The following is a 24,750-nucleotide window of genomic DNA, read 5'->3' as shown; positions in this document are numbered from 1 at the left end:
AATAAAACGCAGCTTTCACATCTGACAGTCGTGTCGGATAGACAGTTTTCCATATAATTTACACATACTTTAGTGTATTAATAACATTGGGATCAGCCATAATTTTTACTGGTCAGGCCGGTAAAATACCAGCCAGGTGGCAACCCTAATTATAACCTATGACATCACTAAGCGCCGTTTATAAGGATATAATTTACAGGATATTCATGGCTCCTGTAGTATAAGATTATAAAACCTCTAGGTTAGGGCCCACGCGCTGTTGCCATGTCTCCTACCAATATGGTTGCTACCTGGCCGATATTTTTATATACCAACCATACCTCCCAACTGTCCCTTTTTCAGAAGGACAGTCCCTCATTTCTACAGGAAAGTCCCTATTTTCTCTGCACTAAACAGCCAGAACAAGAAACGACGTTTTCTCACTTAATTGGCTTTCAGCAGAAAGCACAGAACAGCCACAGGTGCAAATAAGATACTTTGTAACAATTTTGAGACACAAAAAACAGTTTATATTAGGAGAAATATTTTCATAACCTGCCAAATTTTGAACATGGTAATTAGGGGGTGTGGCCACAGAAAGGGCGTGGTCAAAATTCACTGCGCTACGTGCGGAAAAAAATGTTTGTCCCTCTTTTTACTTACAAAAGGTTGGGAGGTATGCTGTTAGCTCTTGCATTTATACATTGTACTTCACAGCAATTCTTGCAGGGCGCAACTTCCCAGTCAGTTACATCTAGAATAACTTTATCTATAACTGGTAATCCTGGTCCTAACATTTCTATCTACAGTCGTTTAATAGGCTAAATCCTGCTTCTCGCCCGTGCCCAGGCGCCTAAAGCGCTCCTCATGGCTAACAGAGTTTGTTTCTATGCAGATCTGTTCGCCGCTGCAAATTAACTCCCCTCGCAATTTTTACTGGCTGCTGTGTATCCATGAGCCTTTTCCGATATCGCCATTGGCCTCACAACTAGCCTCTTATTAGCCTCACAACTAGCCTCTTATTAGGCTCCTTTTCATTGGACTAGAAACGTCACTGCAATCTCCGCCTACAGTGATTGGATAGTCTTAACAACTTAAATGTTTTCCGTGTTATGATTGGTTGCCGTGACGTCTCCAACTACATCTTTGCTCCGGTTGGTCTAGCTCCTAGATACTGATGTGTCTGATATTTTTATTGGTTTCTCTGTCTCGCTCTCAACTCTGACCGCGCAGCGCTGTCCAATCCCACAAATGCTTTCTTTGCTAGTGCTTGGCTGGTTGGGCCTTTGCTGCGCCGTGCTTCTTCCCCAGCATCTGGACAGTCATTGAGAGCACATCCCTGAGTAGAACATGAGCGAGCAGCCTGGCAGCGTTGCGTTATAGACAGTGTGTGCTCTGCACCAACTTCGTGGCATTAATGAGTCGGACCCGAGGGTAAGAGAGTTTAAATAGCAGCCACAACCCTTCGCGTGTGTTTCCTGCCTCCATATGTGTATGGCAGCATTGTTACCGGTGCACGTACTGAAACAGAGTGGAATAAGCTGAATCATGTTATAAAATATCCACGGTGCAGGCATGCTTGGTATTTGGGGTAACCCTGTAGATGGTATAGGTCATCGTTATTCTCTTACAGTATATAGTGCACTTTGCATAATGACAGGCTAAGTCGTGCTGTTGGCAGTGGGTTTCATGGATCATGTGACGAGCAGGTGGGTTCTCTTTCATCAGCTCTATGTGTAGCCATATTCAATGTCCACAAACAAGCTTACATGTTCATTTGTTTTATTCTTAAGGGCAGTAAAACATTGTGTATATTCCAGAGTCTTCTAGGTCCTCTTCTGCTGTGCTATTAGAAGATTTAACTGGTTGTTACCCACTGACTCATTGTCCTGTCTCAGCTGTTGCTTGGCAGAAACAGTCCCATCCATTTCAGGAAACTTCCAAACAGAGTTGTAGTTTTAAATCTAAACTGATTTTCATTCCTTAAAGGAAAAGAGAAGTAAAAATCACCGGAGGTGGACATTTTGATTCTAAATCGGAAACTGATTTTCGTACCTTAAAGGAGAAGTAAAGTAAAAAATCATTTGTTTCTAAATCTGAACGGTCATTCCTTAAAGGAACCATTTGCAAATATTAATTAATATTTTTTCTGATTTGTGGTTATTGTTGAGTTTTATTCAGCAGCTCTCCAATTTGCAATTGCGGCAGTCTGGTTTTGAATCGAAGGCCAATTGAAAAGTTGGCCTTCTAGTATGCTATAAAATGGCTAACATAAAGGAGAAGGAAAGTAAAAAATCACTGAGAGTGGAAATTTCTTTGGTGCCACCTGTAATTCTATGCACCTGCTTCCTGGGTCAACACTTTTCTACTAATACACAAAATAAACTGTCTGAAGTGGGCTGCCCCAGTCTTCTTGTGTGTACTTGGGCATCTGCTACAGCTGTTTGTTTAGTGCCTAGGTGCAAATATTGACAATGTTCTGCACTGAATATGGGCCCACTCAGAGGATACCTGAGTTAGAGGATGGAGGCTGTTAAGAAATTACCCTAGCACAGCAGTACAGCATTTATTCTCAAGCCACATAACAATGTTGGTTAGGCTGAGAAGGCCAAAATGAGCCAAAGAACCCTTCTCAAATGCAAGACATGCACCAAAAGCCTTCTTAAAGTGTATTCACATGTTTCATGCTACACATAACAAAAACATTAAAACCTTCTCTTAAGGAATTATAAGCAGAAACATAGCACAGCTTCATAATAATAATAACAATAATTAATAATCACTTGTTGCCTGTATTGAAACAGTTACCTTGAGCCACTTCCCCAAAAAGTTAAGTAGTGGTTTAAACGAGGCTACTGGGATGACAGGATGGGTTTTGAATTTTGCATCTGATATGTTATGATAAGCTAGATTTTGTTACAGATTTTTTTAGGTGGGCACCGCCAACTTTTGTTGGCTTGGCTGACTCCTGCAGCATCAGGCTACAGCTGGATGAAATATCCTTGACGGAATAGCCAATCCTTATGCGCCCGATGTTGGACAGGGTGCCATAAATGTAGATTGTGACCAGTAGATCACCGCATCCCAGCTTGGCCTACAGTTTCATTGTATTGCTCTCCTAGGTACTTCCCTTTATTCAAATTTCAATGGCTTGGCAACAGTATTGTGTACCACATGTAGGCACTGCATAACTTGCTGGGCCTAAATAAATGATATTGGACCTAACTTTACTGAAGTTTGATCTCTTACTGGCAAAGTTTGGCTTATGGACTGTTTATGGTGAATAGTTGCTCAGGTTTAGAATTCAGAGAGGATGGTTTCTGTGCAAAGTCTATGCCGGCACAGACTTTTCCCCATCTTGTCTTTTGGGTTTTCATTTACTACTTTGTAACTTCAGCTGCTGCACACTTCAGATTGCACAATTATTAAAATAGGGATAGGCATGCCCTTAAACACTTGTTTGTAAGTATCCTAATACTTTTACCTAGAGATGTGTTCCAATAAGTTCTGGCCTAAAGCACCACATTGCTAACTGTTCTCACTCCAGCAGTTTAGTATTTGCAGGTATGAGCTCCAACACTGAATGCATTAAAAAAAAAAATGTTTTCTTCATTTAAAATTTGTCATTTTAAAGATGTGAGAGATAAATTAACACAATTAGCACATTCTGTAACAAGTGGTTTTAATGAGTTACAACACTTCACAGCAGCTGCATAAGGAAACACTTAATGCCTTTCAACATTGCTTTCAAATATGTGAGTCTGGTCCAAAATAACTGTCCCAGCCTTAAGGCCAATAAGGATGAATACTAATAGAATGTCTTTTCTATCACTGGAACTATATAAAAAAAAAATGGCTGTTCTGAAGTTTTATAATGTTTAGCTTTGTTATAAGCTAGGGGGCCTGACCAAAAACTATATTCCCAAAGAAATGGTGCATGTGCAGTCAGACTAGTCATAGAGTGATTGACAATGTATGATCTCCTGCCTTTGTGTAAAATTCTGCACTTGTGATGTTTGGGAGAGGGCTACATTATCTTAACTTCAATTATCTTTCTGTTCATGACCTCTACTTGTTCATCTTCATAGCTGTCGTTCTAATAATTGACATTACAGTGTCTTATAAATATGTAGGTATTCCCACTAAACTAAACATTCACTTACAGTTCAGAAACAGGATAGTGGTGGGAGAGGACAGCCAACACCTAGCTTTGACTTCTGTAATGGTATTGATAGGGTGTGTAGACTGTTTGACAGTGGCCAAACAGAATTTATTTTTTTAATTATTCACGTGACCCAAGTCAGGATCTTGGCTGTGTGTGCAGTATAACAAGCATGTTAATAGTACACCTGATATCCTCTTTAATGGGATACTTTGTATCACAGAACAGCAGTCAGCTTACATTTGCATTTTCGTGTTGGTATCCGCTCTGTGTAGCTCCACAGAGGCAGATGCTGGGCCTTTCAATGGAGTTACAGAGGTGCCTGCATCAATGTAGATCCACTTTCCTCCTATTTTTTTTTTTTTAATTTGTGCCATTGCCCTTATTGTTATGAGGATTTATGCTGTCACATGGTGTAATTCTAAATGTTTTGTTGCTTGTCTGTGGACCTATCAATCACCCTGAGAAACACAATTCTGCCATTGTCCTTAGCGATTTTAAACCCCTAAAACAAGATTCAAGGATAAATTGTTCAGACTGTGGCTCATAGCTTTGTGCTTCAAAGCTATGCCTGGAGCATAATTTCATTGCAACTTTGGACCATGTCCTTGCCTTCTCTTTTAAACACTTTCTATTTAGAAACTTCTGTCACATAAAACAAAATAAGAAATCTTAAGGCTCTGCATGAATTTCTCTAAAATTAAGGGGTTATTTATCAAAGGTTAAGTTTGTGAGGGATTTTTTTTTTTACCTCAAATAAACTCACGACTTGACTGTTTGCTTATTTATGAAAAAACCTGAACGTAAAAAAACTCGAATCGATGCAATCGGGGGTAAAAACTGGAATCGATTGAGTTATCGGCAGAAAAATAATCAAAATACCTGAATTGATCAAGTTCTTGAGTGCAATCCACCTAAAAAATAAAAGGCTAAAAACATCTTTAAATGGTTCGAGGGACCTGTGCCATTGACTTCTACATGACCTTGACAGATTTTAGCTGGAATATTTTTGCATTCGGCCTTTTAGCAGCTTCGGAGATTAATAAATCTAAAAAATTCAAGCTTTTTTTTTTTTTATCCCGAAGTTTTTAGTGATACTATCCTTGAAAAACTTTAATACCTACCTTTAATAAGTAACCCCTAACTGATTCGAAAGAAACTTCAAAAAGCCATAATGAGAGACGTATTGCTACTTTGTACTTAAAGGGGTTGTTTATCTTCCAAAACTTTTTTTCCGGATAGTTCACCTGAAATAAATCCTTTTTATTTATTTTTTTTCTAATATTAAAATTTAAAGATTATTTTTTTTCACCTTTTGTATGTCTTTCAAAAGCCGCTCTGTGAGGGCTCACAGACGCTATAAACTTTAAAGTAATACATTTAGTTGATACATTTTTTTTTATCTTTGTTCCTGCTGAGCAGAATCCCTGAGTTTCATTAAAGGCAGCTGTTCTAATAATAATTATTACCCTGATATGAGTGTAAGTTCGTTCAAAATAGAGTTAGTCTGCAGGTTAGTGTTCATTGAAGAACATATATAGCTAAACCAAAAACAACCAAAGCTAACTGGCCCAAGTAAGAAGCATTAAGAGCCCTGTTGACTAAAAGCTAACCAGTTCAGACGTAATGCAAAACGGTTAAAAATAAAACATAACTTTTAATCCAAGTACATAAAACACACACACACACACACCACCAACAAACTGAATAGCAACCGACTTTATAGTGGAAGTGATGAAGTCCGGGACACTGTCCCTAAAAAGCAACTTAAAAACCAGGCTAAAGGTGGAACGGTGAGCTAGCAGCGCTTTAAACACTGCATATGACAGTGTACTTGCTGCAGTAAGTTTTAACCATGGATGCGCGTAGCAGTCCCAGAACCCTCCCTTCCAATTGTTCCCCAGATGGATTTTCCTACCTAACTACGTAGGGAACAAGTGGGATCTAGTCGCCCACCGTCCACCTATGCCACAAGCCCAATGCGTTTCGCCGTTTGCGCGGCTTCTTCAGGGGCATAAGTGCCGGGTGCGTGTCCAAATGCGGTTTAAATAGAAGTCCCTAACCGTTTGTGTTAGTCGGCGCCTCCTTAATGCGTCACTTCCGGTTGCGCTTAATGTTAATGTAGCCCTCAGACGCCTCACTTCACCAATGCGCATGCGCTGCCCATACTTGCGCGTAACAATCAGTAGGTTATGCGCACACGTTCTCCCGACATCACATATTGCGCATGCGTGCCCCAAATACTCCTAGTTGCTATGGTAAATGGGGCTAGTAACGTGCCAAAATGGATTAGTAAGTGATTACCGGTAATCTAAACGGAGACCCCTCTACTTGACTGAATAAAGCTAAGGAGCGCAGTGCAACCAAGGACAACTATATTTGACCTGGAAAGAAATAACCAGCTACTTAAATCAATTTCTATAATAGTAATTTTTAGTATATAGATGTAAATGATAAAAATGGAGAGAAGGTAAAGCCATCATTAAGGCCATTTGGTACTTTAGTATTTAACCAGTAAATCCATTGTGCTTCACGTTGCAATAATTTCTTATCAATATCACCAACCCGCATCGTGGGGTTGATGTGATCCATTGCTGTAAATTTTAACATCTCAATATTGCCATTATGTATTTCATTAATGTGTCTTGCCACTGTTGTGTTCCTCCTATGTTTAACATCTCCCACATGTTCAAGGATTCTTCTCCTAAATTCACGTTTTGTTTTACCAACATAGCGTTTGCCGCATTTGCAATTCATCAAGTATATTACTCCTGATGTCTTGCAATTCATGAAATGTTTTAAGGTATATATCGGAATATCCATTCTCCCAAGGCATGTCGATGCTTTTTCAATAAAAGGGCAGGCCAGGCAACTACCACATTTGTAACAGCCTTTTGTTTTATTTTCCAGCCATGTCGGCTTGGCATCATTACTAAGATGACTTCGTACCAACTGATCACGTAGGTTTTTACTGCGTCTAAAGGTGATTGTGGGATTGTTCCCGATTACTTCTGACAGGTCTTTATCTTGCTCCAAGATGTGCCAGTGTTTACTTAATATCTGGCTGATCTCTTTATGTTCGGAACTATAATTCCCAATCTTATTATTTTCTGACTGTCACCGGAAACAGATGGTTGACTGTTCGCTAGAGATTTCCTAGGCACAAGAAGGTGACTCCTATCTGCAGTGAGAGCTCTCTTATAGGCTTTCTTGAGGGAATTATGACTATACCCTCTCTGCTTAAATCTTTGGTATAGTTTGTCAGCTTCCTTCTTGAAATCAGTCTGTGTACTACAGAGCCTTTTAAACTTTAAGTACTGACCTGTCGGTATGCCTCGTATAAGGCGTGAAGGGTGTTGGCTTTTAGCATGCAAGAGATTATTAGTTGCTGTTTCCTTTCTAAATACCATGGTTTGAACATTGTTATCGATATCTCTATAAATTCGAATGTCAAGGAAATTAATTGTATCTTTATTGATCTCAGCCATGACTCTTAAATTAATATTATTGTTGTTCAGTGCATCAACAAAACCATGGAATTTTTCTGGGGTGCCTGACCATATTACCAATACATCGTCTATGTAGCGTAACCATAGTGCGATGTTTTCTGTGAACTCCATAAGAGCCTCATTAAATACAAAATTATGTTCCCACCACCCCACGTATATATTGGCGTAAGTTGGGGCGCAGGTACTTCCCATTGCTGTGCCGCGTATCTGATGGTAATAGCGACCATTGAATGTAAAGAAATTATGTTTGAGTATAAATTCCAATAGTTCGACCACAAATGCATTATGCTTTTTATACTGCTGCCCCCGTTGTTCTATGGACTGCTTTTAGTCCTATCTCATGTAGGATGCTTGTGTAGAGTGATTCTACATCTAAGCTGGCCAGATACTGATCCTCCCTTAATGAGATCCCTTCAAGATGTCTTAGAGCATCCATGGTGTCTAATATAAAAGATGGGAGACTGTGTACAAACGGTTTTAATATTTGATCTATATAGATACTTGCAGGTTCAGTGAGGCTGCCAATGCCCGATACGATCGGACGTCCCAGCGGGGTTGTTGCATTTTTATAGATATTTGGGATCGTATAAAAAAGTGGGTATGGTGGGTGATTTAGTTTAAACATCATATAGTTAAATTCTTCCTTATTAATAATATTTGATTCTTTCCCTCTTTTTAGAATTGATCCCAGCTCTGTTTGAAAGACCTTAGTAGGATCTGCACTTAGTAATGTGTAGCAGTTCTTATCTCTTAATAGACGCAGACATTCCTGAACATATTTCTCTCTATCCTGGATAACAATGTCACCCTTGTCACTAGGTTTGATTATTATGTTCTTATTTTTCTGCAACTCTGAGATGCCCTGTCTTATCTTAAATGTTAGATTTTGGACCCTCAGTATGTACCTTTATAATGTAATTTTTTAAAATCAAGGGTGCAGCATTCAATAAAAGTGTCAACCTTAATTGACCCTATTGGAGTGTATGTGCTTTTTGGTCTAAAGCTGGCCATAGACGCAAAGATCCGATCGTATGAATCGTGGATTCGTACGATTTTCGGACCGTGTGTGGAGAGTCCCGACATTTTTCGTCCGTCGGAGATCGGTCGTTTGGTCGATCGGACAGGTTAGAAAATTTCTGTCGCCTGCCGATAATATCTCTGCAGGTATTGCCGATCGTACGATTTTCAGAGGGAGACTGTCACTAGTGTTGTCAGACATAAGTATCGTACGATTGCTTTCAGGGGCAGAACATTGGGTGATCTGTTCTTATTTGATCGGAATGGTAAAGACTTTGACCTGAATGGTTAGTGGAGGGTCGGGAGATGGGAAAGTCCGATCGTACGTTGATTCGTACGATCGGATCTTTGCGTCTATGGCCAGCTTTAGTTTGGTAAAGGGACCTTCACATTCAGTCCTATACAACTCATTCTCTTCTAACAGATAGCAAAGTGATTATAATAGGGCTAAACATTACTATGTTTCACAGATACTGCTGAGAAAAGTATCAACTAATGTAGCAAATTGAAACAGTTTAGAATCTGCACCTGGATCACTGAGTTGCCAGATTAACAGGAACGTTACAGTTTAATATTCAATTTTGGGGAAACTGTAAAAAAATTTAAAGCAATAAAAAAAAAAAAAAAAAAAAAAAGCTTTATTTCGGGTTAACATTATTTGGAATCCTAATCTATTTTATCATGGCTCTATGCATATCTGAAAAATAAGTATACAACAGTCTTGTACTGACTGCTATGTATCGTAATGGTAAATCCGTGCCCACAGCAATTTCTTCAGTATATCTCCATCTCTACTAGAACATACTACTCTCTCATTAGCCTATAAATATATAAAAAAGATAAGAAAAAATTTTAGATAAGAAAAAATTATCTCTCAGTACCCTGAATCTTAATTTGAAGACTAGAACCACCACTACTGTTATTTGGTTAATATGTTCTTGCATTCTATTTTTTTAATGTTTGCATTGTGCATCCTGCATAATTAACTTCACACAGTCAACAAACCAGCAGTTATGTCATGTACTGCATTATATCTGTCTTCTAACGGAACCATTTTTTTTTTTTTTTTTACTATCTGCATATCCTGACCTCTACGACAAACCTGCACTTCAGATGAAGACTTTAATAAAAAAAACTTATTAAAGTCTTCATAAAGGGAATGTCAACCCAAAAAAATTTTTTTTTTGCCAAATAGAAAACATAATGCTAAACAATTTTGCAACATGCAGTACATTTTTTACAAGTTTTCTATGTTTTTTGTTATTTAGATGATTTTGTTTGAGCTCGATTAACAAAATAGATTTTTACAGAATTGTTGAACAATTAAAAAGAATTCAGGGCAATTTAGATTTGAGATTGGTTAAATGGCAAAACAACCCGAAAATAAACATTTGCCTTTAAAGAGAAAATATTATTCTAAGCAACTTTTTAATATACATTTATTAAAAATGTTTATTGCTTTTAAAGTTATTTGTAAAAGCAAATGCTATTAAAAGCCGCATTTGCCTAACTTTTGGTTGTTACTTTTTAAACAATGTTGCAAAACTCTTAAGGTGGTCATACACGCTACAATTACAATAATTCCTGGAAAAGATCTTTTCAAGAATGATCGTTCATTTCAACACACACGTAGAGCTGATTCATCCGATATACAGGTAGAAACAATAGAATTGTACCTGTATCTGACGATTCAGCACTAACAATGTTGGGATGCCTTCAAAGGCGCCCAATCGAAGTTTGGGCGCCTGATCAACGAGCCAACCAATATCCAGGTTGGCTCATCTCCCACCATACACACACCAAATATCGTACAAAAAATTTGTTTCATACAATATTATCAGTGCGTCTATGGCCACCTTTGGTTCCCCAGCAAATACAGGTCTATTAATCATCTGGTTTGTCTTACATTGAATCAGCAGCCACCAGGGACAAAGAAACACTGAAATTTTTTTTGTGATAAATGTATATTACAAAGTTTCTTGGGATTGTTTTCTTTTATCGGGCAAAAAATATTCGTTGGGTTGACATTCCCTTTAAAGACACTGATCATTACTGTTCTAGGACTGCACTCTCTCTGCTGGTACAATAATACGTTCAGCATAAAAATACAGCATTTCCAGCAGTGTTTTTATTTTGCATTAGTTCTGTTTCAAGTTCTAGTACCTTTACATATCCAAGTAAATGATTACTTCAGCCTTAATATGAATTTGCAGCTTAAAAGCTTTAAAAGGTAAACAAATATTCCATTCAACAAAAGTAGTAGGTATTCTTTTAGAATGATTTTGCTCATTGCCCTGGTGGTTTCTTTGTAATATATAATAATTTGGTCCCCTCAGAGTTTCAAGTCTGCATGCACCTCTGTGACAAGCAATAAAATAACGTTCTGTCTGACAAAACATTGGAATGTCTGTTTTATTACACATATTAACCTTGTTTTATTTTTTAAGAACCAGTAAATGTTTAACTTCACTGTTTTTTCTTCAGATTGTTAACTCTGCTGTAAGCATGGTGTAATTTTATATTTCCTTTTTAAATGTGAAAATGGCAGTTCACAGACCACATTGAAATCAACCTTTTACAAGCTGTTTTAAGATGTAAAGCATATGCATAACATCTTCCTGTCTTGAAGCTAGTCACTTAAACTAATTAAAACGTTTCCCTAAAAATGTGGACTTGACTTTGGTCCTTTGAGACAGAGTAGTAAATGTTCAAGCATACTTCCATACTCTGTTTGTGAGAAGTCTTTTCACACTCCTAAAATATAGTATGCTCTGTAATGGATCGTTCCAGCCCTTCACTCCTACGATGTTATGCTTTGCCCAAAAGTATATTTATTCAGACTAGAAGTTTTGTAACATTGTATTTGGATAGCTGTACAGCTAATTTCATGCCATAGGAGTCTTCAGTGTTTTATTGTAGTTCTTTACTCTCCAGGTTATCAATGTGGTTGATCAGACTTGCTGTTAAGAGGTCAAGGGCACAAATTGGAAATGTGACGTACATGTTAAAAGTATTACATTTCAAACTTTGGGATTTGTGCAAATTACCCAGCTTTGAGTTGCTATTATGTGTAATCTAGTATGCTGAAAACAAAAGTTATCCTTGGTCCTAATTAAATAATTACTCGGCATGGGATACATAAAACCCTGAATTGCTCAGATACACCTGGAAGAGAAGATTCAACTGTTTGACTTCATATTTATATTTTGCTGTCTGCCTTGGTAGCAGTTTATTTATCTACTCTATATTGACATTTAGTACTTTGTAGCTGTGCCAGGAACCCAACCCAAATGCTCATATAAAATATAGAGATTAGAATTTCTAATTTACTTATTTAATGGAAATATTCTCCTTTCACATTAGGTATATATTTGATAGCTTTCATATGTTGCAAACTATGTTTGTAAACAGATCTGTCCATAGATCATAACCTATGGGACAGCATACTAAATAGAATATCCTCTATAATACTATAATATAATAGTTTGGTAAAGAACATTTTGGCTTCTCATTACTTAACAATTTTTGTTACTTTTCAGACTGATGCTTGCCTAGAATATGATTTGTTGCAAACAGATATCATGATGTCAGAATGCATTTCAATTGTCATTGGAAGATATTCATACTGAGACGGTAATTTACATTTTGTGGTTTATATGATTTTTTTTTTTTTTTTTTTTACAGTAGGTATAACAAGGCAATGCAGTTAAAAGTTCTAGGTGCTCAAGGAGGATTAAGCCTTCTAGCTGCCTTTGTTCTTTCGTATGTGAAGTTCTTCTTTCAATATCTTCCTAATCACACCTACGCGAAAGATTAGTACTCAAAAGGCAAAAGAAAAAATGCAAAATAGTGAATTCGATTTTAAAAAAATACCTAAATAATAGTTGTGTAAATCATAGTTAAAGGGGAACTCCTTCCAAACTAAAATTTGATAAAGAGGCCACACAGAAACCCCTTCTATACCCATCACAGTTACCAGTTTGTTCAAAAAGTATGAATAAATGCAATTTTCTATGCTGAAATCCAGCTGTTTCAACAGTTCTTCTCTTTCTGCATCATTTGAAATCCTGGCAGGGAAAGAGGGACTAAAACACTGATGTTACAAATTGTAACAACTTCTCCACAGATTACAGACAGCATGCAGGAACTACATAACCCACAATGCATTGCACTGTGATGTTCCTTTCCTCACGTGTGCAGGGAATTGTGGGGTTTGGAGGACGCAGGCTAAGGACAGGTGGCTGTTAGACAGTAACAGTAGTCGGCCAGCCCTGCAAAGTAGTCCGATCAGCAGAAGAGCAGGGGGCTAGGCTTAGGGAACGGTCATAAACCATTAAAAATCATGAAAAGTCTGCATATTTTTTAATTGATATATATTGCAATGTTACTTACAATTATGTTTACTTTTCAAAAAGCCTAAGTTGTGTTTTTGTATAGTTCCTCTTTAAAGGGATTCTGTAATTATATTTATGCTGTAGTTTTTATTTCTAAATGACATTGTTTACTCAACCATTTTATTCCTGAGCCAACAAGTGTGTAAGCAGCAATCTCTGGTTATTTTTACTGATTATGTGCTTTCAATAAGAGCCAGCACTTCATGATTGAACTGCTTTCAGATAAGCTATTGTTTCTCCAACTCAATGTAACTGAATGAGTTGCTGTGGGACTTGAATTTCTACTATTAAGTGCTATTCTCATATCTACCAGGGAGTTATTTTGTTACATTCCCATTGTTCTGATGATTGGCTGCTGAGGGGTGGGAGAGGCGGTGAGATCACTCCCAGCTTGCAGCACAGCAGTAAAGAGTGACTGAAGTTTATCAGAGCATAAGTCACATGACACTGGGCACCTGGGAAACTGTCTAGCCCTATGTTACATTAAATACAAAAAAAATCTCTTTGCTCTTTTGTTAAATGAATTTCAGTTCAGAATTCAGCTGGAGCAGCACTATTAACTATTATGCGTTTGTCCGTGAAAGATTATTCAGTACTCTGGATGCCAGTTAGTGTTACATTATTTTTTCCCCTGTTCTAAACTGGGTACAATGTTATTTTGATCTATTACAGGCGTGAGGTTATTCAGAAAAGCTAACCTGCAGCTAACCACCCCTTATTTGCCCTGATTCATTTTACTTAGGGAAAGAGGAGCAACAGAAATTCAGATATGTTTATGCTAATTTGACCATCGCTGATTTAATAATTCACAGGACTAGCAAATCCTTGTACTTTATTTTGATTTTCTTTGATAAACTGCGTGTTTGATGATGTATGTGCTTTTGTCTCTCTTACAGCAAACGGCAAAGTAGGCAGATTAAAATGATTTAAATCACTGGATTTATGAAAGCCCTGCATTTTGCAGTCCCTCAGCATGGCAGGACTTCAGCTCATGACTCCAGCCTCCTCTCCAATGGGTCCCTTTTTTGGGCTGCCCTGGCAACAGGAGGCTATTCATGACAACATTTATACCCCACGGAAATATCAGGTACATTCATATTAAGGGGACTTATTTAATGGTGTATATAAAGCAATTTTCATGCTCTTCTGCACAGGAGTGCATTGCTTTTGTCCCTTTGTTTCTTTTATTGCTCCTACACAGTTTGCTAAATAATGCATATCCACACACATATTAATGTCTATGTATAGCTTTGTGCACTGTAGGAGCAATTAAAACATGGATTGGCCTTAGCAGAAAATCCACAATACAATGCAGTTCCTAGCCGGTGCGACTGGTCTTCACATGTCCTTTGCTTGGGGCTAAGAAATGGATTCCTTAAATTTTATTTGGGTCATGACATGGTAAAAGATCAGTTCCTTTGTCAGTCCCCCAAAATGGGCATGTCTTCCTCTATATGACCAACTTCACAAAGATTTAAAATCAGAGCTGCCCAAATGACAGTTGTTTGCCCAACATCTGGGTATAAATGACAAATCGGATCCTAGTAGATTTAGCATTATCTGGGTGTCTATATATAATAGTTGCATCTACACATTCAGGGTGGTCCTACTACAATTTGTTGTTTCTTAAATTGAATAATTAGATATGTGCAAATTGTCTAGTTGTGTATGACCAGCATTACACTCAAAGCTGTTATTGAACTACTTGTGTCTTTGAACAGTTATTAGAGAATACAGCTAGAAAATGTTTATACAACACACATTGTACAGAGAGCTTAGTTTTTAAACCACAAAATTAATCTTATTGTGCTATTCTAGGTGGAACTACTCGAAGCAGCATTGGATCATAATACCATAGTATGTTTGAATTCTGGCTCAGGGAAGACATTTATTGCAGTACTACTCAGTAAAGAGCTGTCATACCAGATCCGTGGGGACTTCAGCAAAAATGCCAAGAGGACTGTGTTTCTGGTCAATTCCGGTATATTACAAGATTTACAATTTCTGGCTTGATAATTCTGTCTTGTAATTTATGCATACACATGCCTTTTATACAGCATAGTTACCTAATGTAAACCCCCAGACCCTCTTTCAGTCGTTGTGGACATTTGGCAACTCTGTGCCCCCTTTTGCTTGTAATAAAGTTACATGTATAGACAAATATCCCTGTACTTCAGCCACAGTTCCAACAATATGTAGAAAAGCCAGCAAGTTTATGATGTATCTAGAAGAGCACATAGACTCTGTTGTCAAATCATATCCTAACTGGCATTTAGGCTAAGCCCTGCCACGGCAGAGTTTGGCAACCACTGCATTCTTTGGCATTCCTTTAACAATGTTGGTACTTCTCAGATATGTAGTTTTTGTAAATAGGGCAAACAGAGATTTGTGGGAAAATTGCTTTACCCAGAACTTTCTGGCATCTATCATAAGCTTTGTTTTTATCCCTTCATTTTCTCATGATCTGACTCTTTAAACGATGTAACTGTAGCCAGGTCTCTTTCAGTTCATTTTTTATTATATGTGGTTTTTGAGGTATTAGGGTGGTGGCAGACAGGGAGATTCGTACCCCCAACAACAAATTTACTCTACTGTGGGCGACTAATCTCCCTGCACTGCCTTCCCGCCGGCAAGAAACCAAATCGCTGGCGAGATCGATTCGGATTTCCAAAGTAAGGCAACTTCAGAAATCTGAAGTGATCCCGCCCGGCGATACATTTTCTTGCCGGCGGGAAGGCAGTGCAGGCAGATTAGTTGCCCACAGTAGAGAGGATTTGTCGCAGGGCGACTAATCTGCCCATCTGCGACCACTCTTAAGATTTTTATTCAGCAGCTCTCCAGTTCCAGGGGTCCAAATTAGTCTAGGGACCATGCATTGATATGAATACAAGACTGAAATATTATTAGAAAACGCCTCAATAGAAAAACAAGTAATAGAAAGTAGCAATTCCAATAAATGATGTAGCCTTACAGGGCATTTGTTTTTAGATGGAATCAGTGACCCATATTTGAAAGCTGGAAAGAGTCAGAAGAAGAACCCAAAAACTATTAAAAGACAAAAAATTAAGGCTAATTGAAATGCTACTTAGAATGAGTAATTTTGTAACATACTAAAACTTAACTTAAAGGGGACCCGTCACCCAAAAAAAGTATTCATAATCCTATTTTATCACATCAGTCAAGCAAAATTAACTTTAATTACACTATATAAATTATTTGAATCTTGTTTCCTCCAGTCTGGGAATTCATAATTACAGCAAGCAAACAGGAGCCATTTTGTGGACACTGTTATTAAGGCAAGCCTTGCATCATTTCAGAATCTTGTTTGTGCACCAGAATTTGGGACCCGATGTCCATCCCCATGCACTGACTACACAATTAAATGGTTAAGAGAACTGAGGAATGTGGGGAGAGCAGAGATTTCTAGGAAGTGCTGAATGGAAAGTGAACGTAATTGTCTGCCCCGCCTCTATGCCCAGGGCATAGCGGAGGAGCAGACAATATTTGATTGACAGCTGAGATGTTTAAATGAGCTTATAACAGCTATGAATTCTTTAATAAACAATAGAAATTGGATTTCATGTTCAATTTGAAAAGTACTTTTATTATACAACTTTTTGTGTCTGGGTGACAGGTCCACTTTAAAGGTGAACCACCCCTTTAAATAGTAGATACTAGATAATGGCATTATATTCTACAGAGCTCATCAGCTGTGCAACCTGAGCCTTTGCACCTTTGAGTGGCTGTCCACATTGCTACACAGCAGCTTATTTATATAAACTATAGTAGTGTTGCTGCAGCAAACCCACCAATTTTACCTATGTGGGACAACAGTACATTATATTTTATATGCATTAAAACATTCTTTTTTTACTGTTCCTTTTTATTTAAATGTTATCTGGCTTGCAGCGTTGTTTCAGGAGTCAGAGCCCACAGTGCAGAAAATACCATATCAGAGGCAGATACTGCTTTCATTAGATAATACATTGCAAGTAACTTTTAAGACCATTGAAAATGTGTAATTGTTTTGGGGTGGGGACTCTCTTCCATTTGATATTAGGGAAATTACTGGCCTCTGAACAGTTGCCAGGGAAATAGCAGTGATGACAAATTAAGGTAAACCACCCTGTAACCTCAGATATGAAACAGTAGGTTAAACATAAATATCACTAAATACATTTCAGAAAGATCCTTTAATAGATATTTTACAGCTCTTGGCTCTTTTTCTGTACTCCATATAAAATGTCTGCTATTACACATTGTTTTCATATTTCATGTTTTTGAAATGTTTTTTTAAAATTTCAGAGAAACAGGTTTCTCAACAAGTGTCTGCTGTCAGGACCCATACAGACCTCAAGGTGGGGGAATATTCAGATCTACAAAAAACACAATGCTGGGCAAAAGAAAAATGGTACCAGGAATTTGAAACTCGTCAGGTAATTCTATTAAAGAATGGACAATCGTCCTCTGTATATCAGGAGGCATAGAATGTGTATTATGTATTGGTCTTCTTTTTCCCTAAGCAACCTTTTTCTTCTATAGTTTTGCTATTTGTTATGTGGCAGTTAGTGCATTTTACAGGGAAGTAAGGGCAAAGGCACATGGAGGTCTTCACTACATCCCACTCTGTGTTTCTGCATTCTGGCGGAAGTTATATTTTTAGTGCAGATACATGGAGATGCTGAGGGAGTGGATCCAATGCTTCATGTGCCCTTTCCCTTAAAGGAGCAGTTCAGTGTAAAAATAAAAACTTTATAAAAAGATAGGCTGTGCAAAATAAAAAATGTTTCTCCTATAGTTAATTAGCCAAAAATATAATCTATAAAGGCTGGAGTGTCACCCTAATTTCAGCACTCTAACTCTGAGTTAGTCAGTGACATGAATGGGGACCACATGGGACATAACTGTTCAGCGAATTTGCAATTGATCCTCGGCATTCAGCTCAGATTTAAAAGCAACAGATATGAACCATGTGGCCCCCCTTCAAGTCTCTGGTTACTGCCTGGTAACCAGGGTAACGGTCACTGTAAACCAAGAGAGCTGAAAAGCAGGAAGTAGTGTTCTGACTGATATAATAGACATCCAGTCACTCCAGCCTTTATACATTACATTTTTGTCTAATTAACTATGTTAGAATTTTTTTTATTTTGCACAGCCTATCTATTTACTCAGTTTTTATTTTTATACTTAACAATTTCTTCAAAGCAAGGCTCACCTTAAAATACGGACAGCACAGTGAAATATACTTTCCCAAGGTCCCAAACATTCTGGAAAATAAATCCTATATCTTGCCCACAATTACATTTTTAATGTATTTGGAAAAATTGCTTGGATTTAAGATTTATGTATCAATGTGATCCTTATATACATGATGTCTTCCTAAAATTGTGCTTACCATAGACTTTCCAAACTGCTCAAAGCAGAAATCCCCCCCCCCAAAAAACCCATAAGTTTTCAGTGTATCCAGCATATAACTACTTATCTATTCCAGCTGCACCATCATTTTCAATCAGTATCCCTTTACGATATGGTCTGGCATTTGATGTTAATGCAGGGTTTTCATCTGTGCCGTTCACTTCTCAGGCTGTGTTGTACACTGCAAAAGGAGAACTTTTTCTTATTTCTGTAAAGTAGTGTAAAAGTTCAGCTTTACCAGTTTTTGCTTTAGAGCCATTTGGAGAAAGACTTGCAATACTGATTGTTTACTACATGTTTAATAGCAGCCGAAGCAATTAAAATATGTTTCTGTTCTTGCTTTTCGAGGCAGTTGTCAAAATTCATTCTGGCAGCAAATTTTAGCCTAAAAACATTTACCACAAAAGCAATTTGGTGAGTGTCAGCGAAAGCACTTGATATAAGTTGTCAGTTCGTTTACATAAGACCCATTGGAAGCATATGATATTTGAGTTCCCAAACTCAAACCAGACGTGCTACAGAGGTCTCAAGCTTGCATTCTGATCTTATACTTTTCCGATGCATGTTTTCAGGTCTTGGTCATGACCTGCCACATCTTCCTGAACGTTCTGAAAAGTGGGAATGTGTCATTGTCAAACATTAATCTGTTGGTGTTTGACGAATGTCATCTTGCAATTCAAGATCACCCATATCGAGAAATCATGAAGGTAGGAAAATGAACTTTGCTGTGGGGTTATTTTTATGCTGCTTCAATGTTTTATGACTATTATAAAGAACTTTAGATTGCCACAAGGGGCTTCAGGCACAGCAACTTGTTTTGCATGTTTTTTTCTATGTAAAAAAGTGAATTAACAAGAGTTAATGAAACTTGTGCTTCGTGTTTTTTTTTTTTTTTTTTTTTTGCTTCTGCAACTAATTGCAGAGACACACACACTTTTCTTGTAGTAGAATTATTTAAGTATTTAAAATTCTTCCTGCCTTCAGTAATCCAATGATGAGAAATTGATATAGGCATGTCCATTCTAAACTAGCTTATGGTATGAAATGCATAAGACTCTCTGGACTCCTATTTATGCAGAGCTTGCTGAACCTTTTATGATGCCAGATCTGTGCCGCAAACCAGACCCCATTATTTTTTTATGCAGACAGGGCATTTAAAAAAAAAATATTTTTATGTTTATATTGTATCTAGTAAATAGTCACTTGTTTCAAATGAAAGATGAGTTGAAAAATTTGAGAAGAGATCAACTTACTGTTCTTCCCACTTAGGATGCTCACTGGGGGTCATTTATCGGCATTTGGCAATTTTGCCCTTGGGCGGTAACCCATAGAAACCAATCAAATTGTTTCATTCATTGTTCTACCTGCAGCAGGCTGAAAAAAGCCAACCACTGATTGGTTGCTGTAAGTTACTGCCCAGTGTTGATGAATGATCCCCATTGTTTTTACTCATCAATAAACATGAAAAGAGATTCAATGACTATTTAGTATTTACAATGAAACTTCATTCTTGCCCACACCATCTGACAACTAAACTTTACTATTTTGTACACTTCATCCAAGCATCTTTGTATTTCTCCCTGTTGTGTTGGCAGTTATGCAGACTGTAAAGTTTACACATAATAAGTTAGGAACAAATGCACCTAGATAGGTACTAGGTGACTGATAGTAGAGTTTTAAATACAATGGCAAAAAAATAAGTTGTGTAGGTTACATTTATTTCAATTAATTGGAAGAGACGGCAAAGTGAAACAGACAAGTTTCTCCTTGACTCCTGCCTTGGCCTACTTATTATGAGCAGGCCAGATGTTAGGTCAGGCAACAGTGGCCTCCAGATAATAGGTGCATTTGAGGACAACCAGCAACAGTAGCCAGAGGGCAATAGTCTGTAAGTAGGAAGTCAAGATAATGGAGCCCCTTGGACCTCCACAAAGCAAACATCTCTAGGCAAGACCTGATACAGAACATTTACGGCCTTTTAGAGGATCCTGGTCCTTACCAGCAATAAGTTTAAGCTTGCAGTTTAGGAAGGGGATGATTGGTGGCAGTGCATTTTTATATCAATCAGCCACACACAATGGCTCTGTGTCTCTTTGGTGTGTTTTTAAAACTACTAGCCAAAGTTCTTTTTAAATATAGAGCCTGGAGTTCATCAGGTTACTCTAGTCCTAACTCCTGATTAGCATTTATGGGAAATCGGGGAGGAGGCAGTTCTGAGCCAGTTCTGAGCCAGTTATATTGACTTTCTTTCTTGCTGTAATATCTACTATAATATATATATATATATATATAGATAGATAGATAGATAGAAAGAAGATCAGCACTCTCTGTAGTTTAGGTGAAAATTGTGTTGATTTATTAATCAAAAATCACATCTTATCCGACGTTTCGGTCCCACATGGGACCTTTCTCAAGAGAAAGGTCCCCATGTGGGACCGAAACGTCGGATAAGATGTGATTTTTGATTAATAAATCAACACAATTTTCACCTAAACTACAGAGAGTGCTGATCTTCTTTCTACATATGCATTATACTTGGACCGTGCACCTCTGGCTTCGATTTTTGGTTTGAGTGCAGGCACTGTTGGAATATATATATATATATATATATATATATATATATATATATATATATATATATATATATATATATATATATATATATATATATATATATATATATATATATATATATATATATATATATATATATATATATATATATATATATATATATATATATATATATATATATATAATTTTTTTTTTTAATTCTTCTTAATGCCTTTTTATATAAAACATATCTGTTCAATTCCATAGTTTTCTTTACATGAAACCATAAACAGAAATGTGAGCCTTTTATCGCTGCAGTACTACCATGAATAATGTAATAATAACATAATCCCATTATAATGAAATATTTTCTATGTACACAGATACTCTTCATAATAAGTTTATTGTTGACACTGCTTTCTGTTATATGTCACCCTTAGATATGTGAGAGTTGCCAGCCGTGCCCTCGGATCCTGGGTCTAACTGCTTCAATATTAAATGGAAAATGTGACCCTCGTGACCTAGAGGAAAAGATCCAGAAACTAGAGAAAATATTAAGGAGTAATGCAGAAACTGCAACTGATTTGGTTGTTTTAGACAGGTAAAGACATCCTTCACCAATCCGCTCAAAGGCAGGTCCCTGATGAAATATACAGAGTCGATCAAAACAAGCAGTGTAAATAAATGTACATTAATTATATTGTACTAATTTATGAAGAAAAATTGTGTATTTGGATCAGTAAATCTATATGGCCTCTCACCAGAGTATGCAAAATTCTTAAGTAGCCCAAACAGCTAGTGCTAAAATCTGCACCCAGTAAACTTGCATGGAAGAACTTATAACATCAGCAGCTGTCACTAGAGTTTAAAGACGTATTTTGAAGTAAAATTATTTTTCCACATGTTACATTTTTTCCTGTATTATGAATTCAGGATTTATAATTTTTTTATTTTTTATGAAGGTATGCTTCCCAGCCATGTGAAATTGTGTTGGACTGTGGGCCATACGTTGACAGAAGTGGACTGTTTCAAAGACTTTTAAATGAATTAGATGAAGCACTTAACTTTCTCATTGACTGTAATATTTCCACACATTCTAAAGAGAGAGATTCCACAATAATTTCAAAACAGGTATTCTTAAGTATAAAATGTATCCTTTTTGTCTCACTGGATTATTCAAATAATTGTATTTATTAAGTATTTAGGTAGCCTTTCTGCTCACTTTATTAGCCTGTGCTGATGAATGTAGTACACTCAGGATGTGGGATGGCCAGATATCTATGGGCAGTGGTGGAAAATCTTGTTGAATTAGGATTGCATTGATGCGGTCCTCTGCTGACTGGTCAGTTTAGGCCCCCATTATGTTGCTTTTGATTGCCGGCAGCCCAAATGATACAATCAGTGTATGCCCATTGATGAGCTTATTTCTTTACAAGAAACTAACTTATTTGTACAGTTATCAAAGAGTGAAAGACTGAAATGATCTAAATTATTGTTGTCTTTACTGTCCATTGTATTCCCTTTGTGTTCTGTTGTCTCCTATTGTTTATTTTTTATTTTTTCCAGTATTTCCTTTAACAAATATTTCAGGACTGGGAAACAAACTAAAAATTAAATAAAACCGTAGAGAGAACAGAGTACAGAGGGCATGCTGTTGGGACAAAAGAATCTCTCGATACTTTCATTAAATTAAATTTTTTAGGCAATTGTCTCTTTCCATGTATCCGTATTTATATATACTTAAGGCCATCTCCTTTAGTTTGCCATATGGTAATTTCATATAAGTTGATGGTACATTTGACACTGCTCAGCCTGGTACTTTCCTGCTACATGGAAAGTGCACAAAATGGTCTCCTGTGGCTACAATTGGCTTGATTTGAAATGCCTGAATGTAGACATTCTTAGTAGAAAGCTAGAATTATGCAAGGCTTAAACCATTGGCAGTGCTACTTACACCTTCATAGGAACTAGGGAATACAAAATAAACAAGTAGTGTTTGATCACCTGCTGTAAAACTACTAGCTAGAACAAGCACTAGCTGCGGTACTGTGGATGTCTGTAGATGCTGGGAATTCTAATTCATCTATAGTCATGCTGCAGATCCATCATCCACCATTAAGTTGTCGATATTAAATGTAATTCACATATACTACATTCTAGAACATAGCACTGACCTTTAACCAACTGCAGCTTCATATAGTACATAAAAAATGTGATGTGTAAATCAACAGTAAGCTAAAATATTTGGTTGTTATCTGCACTAGATTCTGTCAGACTGTCGGGCTGTTCTGTTAGTCTTGGGACCATGGTGTGCTGATAAAGTTGCGGGGATGATGGTGAGAGAGCTGCAGAAGTATATCAAACATGAGCAGGAAGAACTGCACAGAAAATTCCTTTTGTTTACAGACACTATCTTAAGGAAGATCCATGCTCTTTGTGAGGAACACTTCTCACCAGCCTCTCTTGATATGAAATTTGTCACGCCTAAAGTTATAAAACTTCTGGAAATCTTGCGCAAATATAAACCCTATGAACGGCAGCAATTTGAAAGTGTTGAATGGTATAACAATAGAAATCAGGATAACTATGTGTCTTGGAGTGATTCTGAAGATGATGATGATGACGAAGATGAAGAAATTGAGGAGAAAGAAAAAACGGAAACAAGTTTTCCATCCCCATTCACAAACATTCTGTGTGGCATCATCTTCGTGGAACGTAGATACACAGCCGTAGTATTAAACAGGTGACGTTTCTATTTAGATTTTAGGGGGTATATAGAAGTTCTTCTGTCACTTTTAGAAACAAATTAGATGTTTCAGTAAGAGGTGACAGGATTAGACTCTTAACTTTATTCACTTTAATATAAGTATTAAAGTGGCTAATTAGTCTGTGTTGAATATTTTCTCTTTCTTTCTTGCATTGGTGAAATTATTTTGTTTTGTTCCTTTCTTAAAGAATTTATACGTTAATGAGCTTCAGTAAAAAGATATTTTGCTAATCTGTGTAGTCTTTAAGGTGTTAACTGAAACAAATTTTCTCTGCTGCTGAATATAGTGAATTTATTTTATTGACCTTGTAAGAAATCCTGATGATTACTGACTGATAATGCAGCAGCATCATTTATGCAGTACTTTAACTAAACTGGCAAATTGATCTGGTTGGACATTTTAGGTTAATTAAAGAAGCCGGGAAGCAAGATCCAGAGCTGGCCTATATCAGTAGCAACTTTATTACAGGACACGGCATAGGAAAGAACCAGCCACGCAATAAGCAGATGGAAGTTGAGTTCAGAAAGCAGGAAGAGGTACTGGTGTCTGGTCCTTGTAAACATGTACATATACATGTAGCTTACCCCATTTGTTCCCTGTGTGTATTTCCTTTCCAAATGACAAACTCTGGTTTGTTTATCAATCGTCCCTTTGCTAGGTTAAAAGGTAACATTTTTACGTTTGTTCCTAGGTTCTTCGTAAATTTCGTGCACACGAAACCAACTTGTTGATAGCTACAAGCATTGTTGAGGAAGGAGTGGACATACCAAAATGCAACTTGGTGGTTCGATTTGATTTACCTTCAGAGTACAGATCCTATGTTCAATCCAAAGGCAGAGCCAGAGCACCAATCTCAAATTACATCATGCTAGCTGATAGTGATAAAATAAAGACATTTGAAGAGGACCTTAAAACATACAAAGCAATCGAAAAGGTGTGTGGCCTTTATATTT

General features: G+C 37.2%; 1 protein-coding gene across 2 annotated transcripts in view; it reads left to right on the top strand.

Annotated features, from left to right (window-relative positions):
• Positions 1 to 1,193: 1,193 nt before the first annotated feature.
• dicer1.L (dicer 1, ribonuclease III L homeolog) overlaps positions 1,194 to 24,750 on the top strand; it is a 45,707-nt gene continuing 22,150 nt past the window's right edge. Inside the window, exons 1-11 of one of the 2 annotated variants that reach the window (XM_018230460.2) lie at positions 1,194 to 1,413; positions 12,207 to 12,300; positions 13,958 to 14,148; positions 14,880 to 15,042; positions 17,367 to 17,497; positions 19,049 to 19,183; positions 21,470 to 21,630; positions 21,992 to 22,160; positions 23,294 to 23,772; positions 24,201 to 24,333; positions 24,489 to 24,731. In XM_018230460.2, coding sequence (XP_018085949.1) covers positions 14,035 to 14,148; positions 14,880 to 15,042; positions 17,367 to 17,497; positions 19,049 to 19,183; positions 21,470 to 21,630; positions 21,992 to 22,160; positions 23,294 to 23,772; positions 24,201 to 24,333; positions 24,489 to 24,731 — 1,728 coding nt within the window. In that variant the 5' untranslated portion in view covers positions 1,194 to 1,413; positions 12,207 to 12,300; positions 13,958 to 14,034. Of the gene's footprint in view, positions 1,414 to 1,452; positions 1,689 to 12,206; positions 12,301 to 13,957; positions 14,149 to 14,879; positions 15,043 to 17,366; positions 17,498 to 19,048; positions 19,184 to 21,469; positions 21,631 to 21,991; positions 22,161 to 23,293; positions 23,773 to 24,200; positions 24,334 to 24,488; positions 24,732 to 24,750 lie in introns of those variants that run through there. The other variant, XM_018230461.2, reaches the window with a different exon arrangement.

Source organism: Xenopus laevis, chromosome 8L (assembly GCF_017654675.1).
Source record: "Xenopus laevis strain J_2021 chromosome 8L, Xenopus_laevis_v10.1, whole genome shotgun sequence".
In the NCBI taxonomy this organism is placed as follows: domain Eukaryota; kingdom Metazoa; phylum Chordata; class Amphibia; order Anura; family Pipidae; genus Xenopus; species Xenopus laevis.
This window is presented reverse-complemented; position numbering and strand designations above follow the sequence as displayed.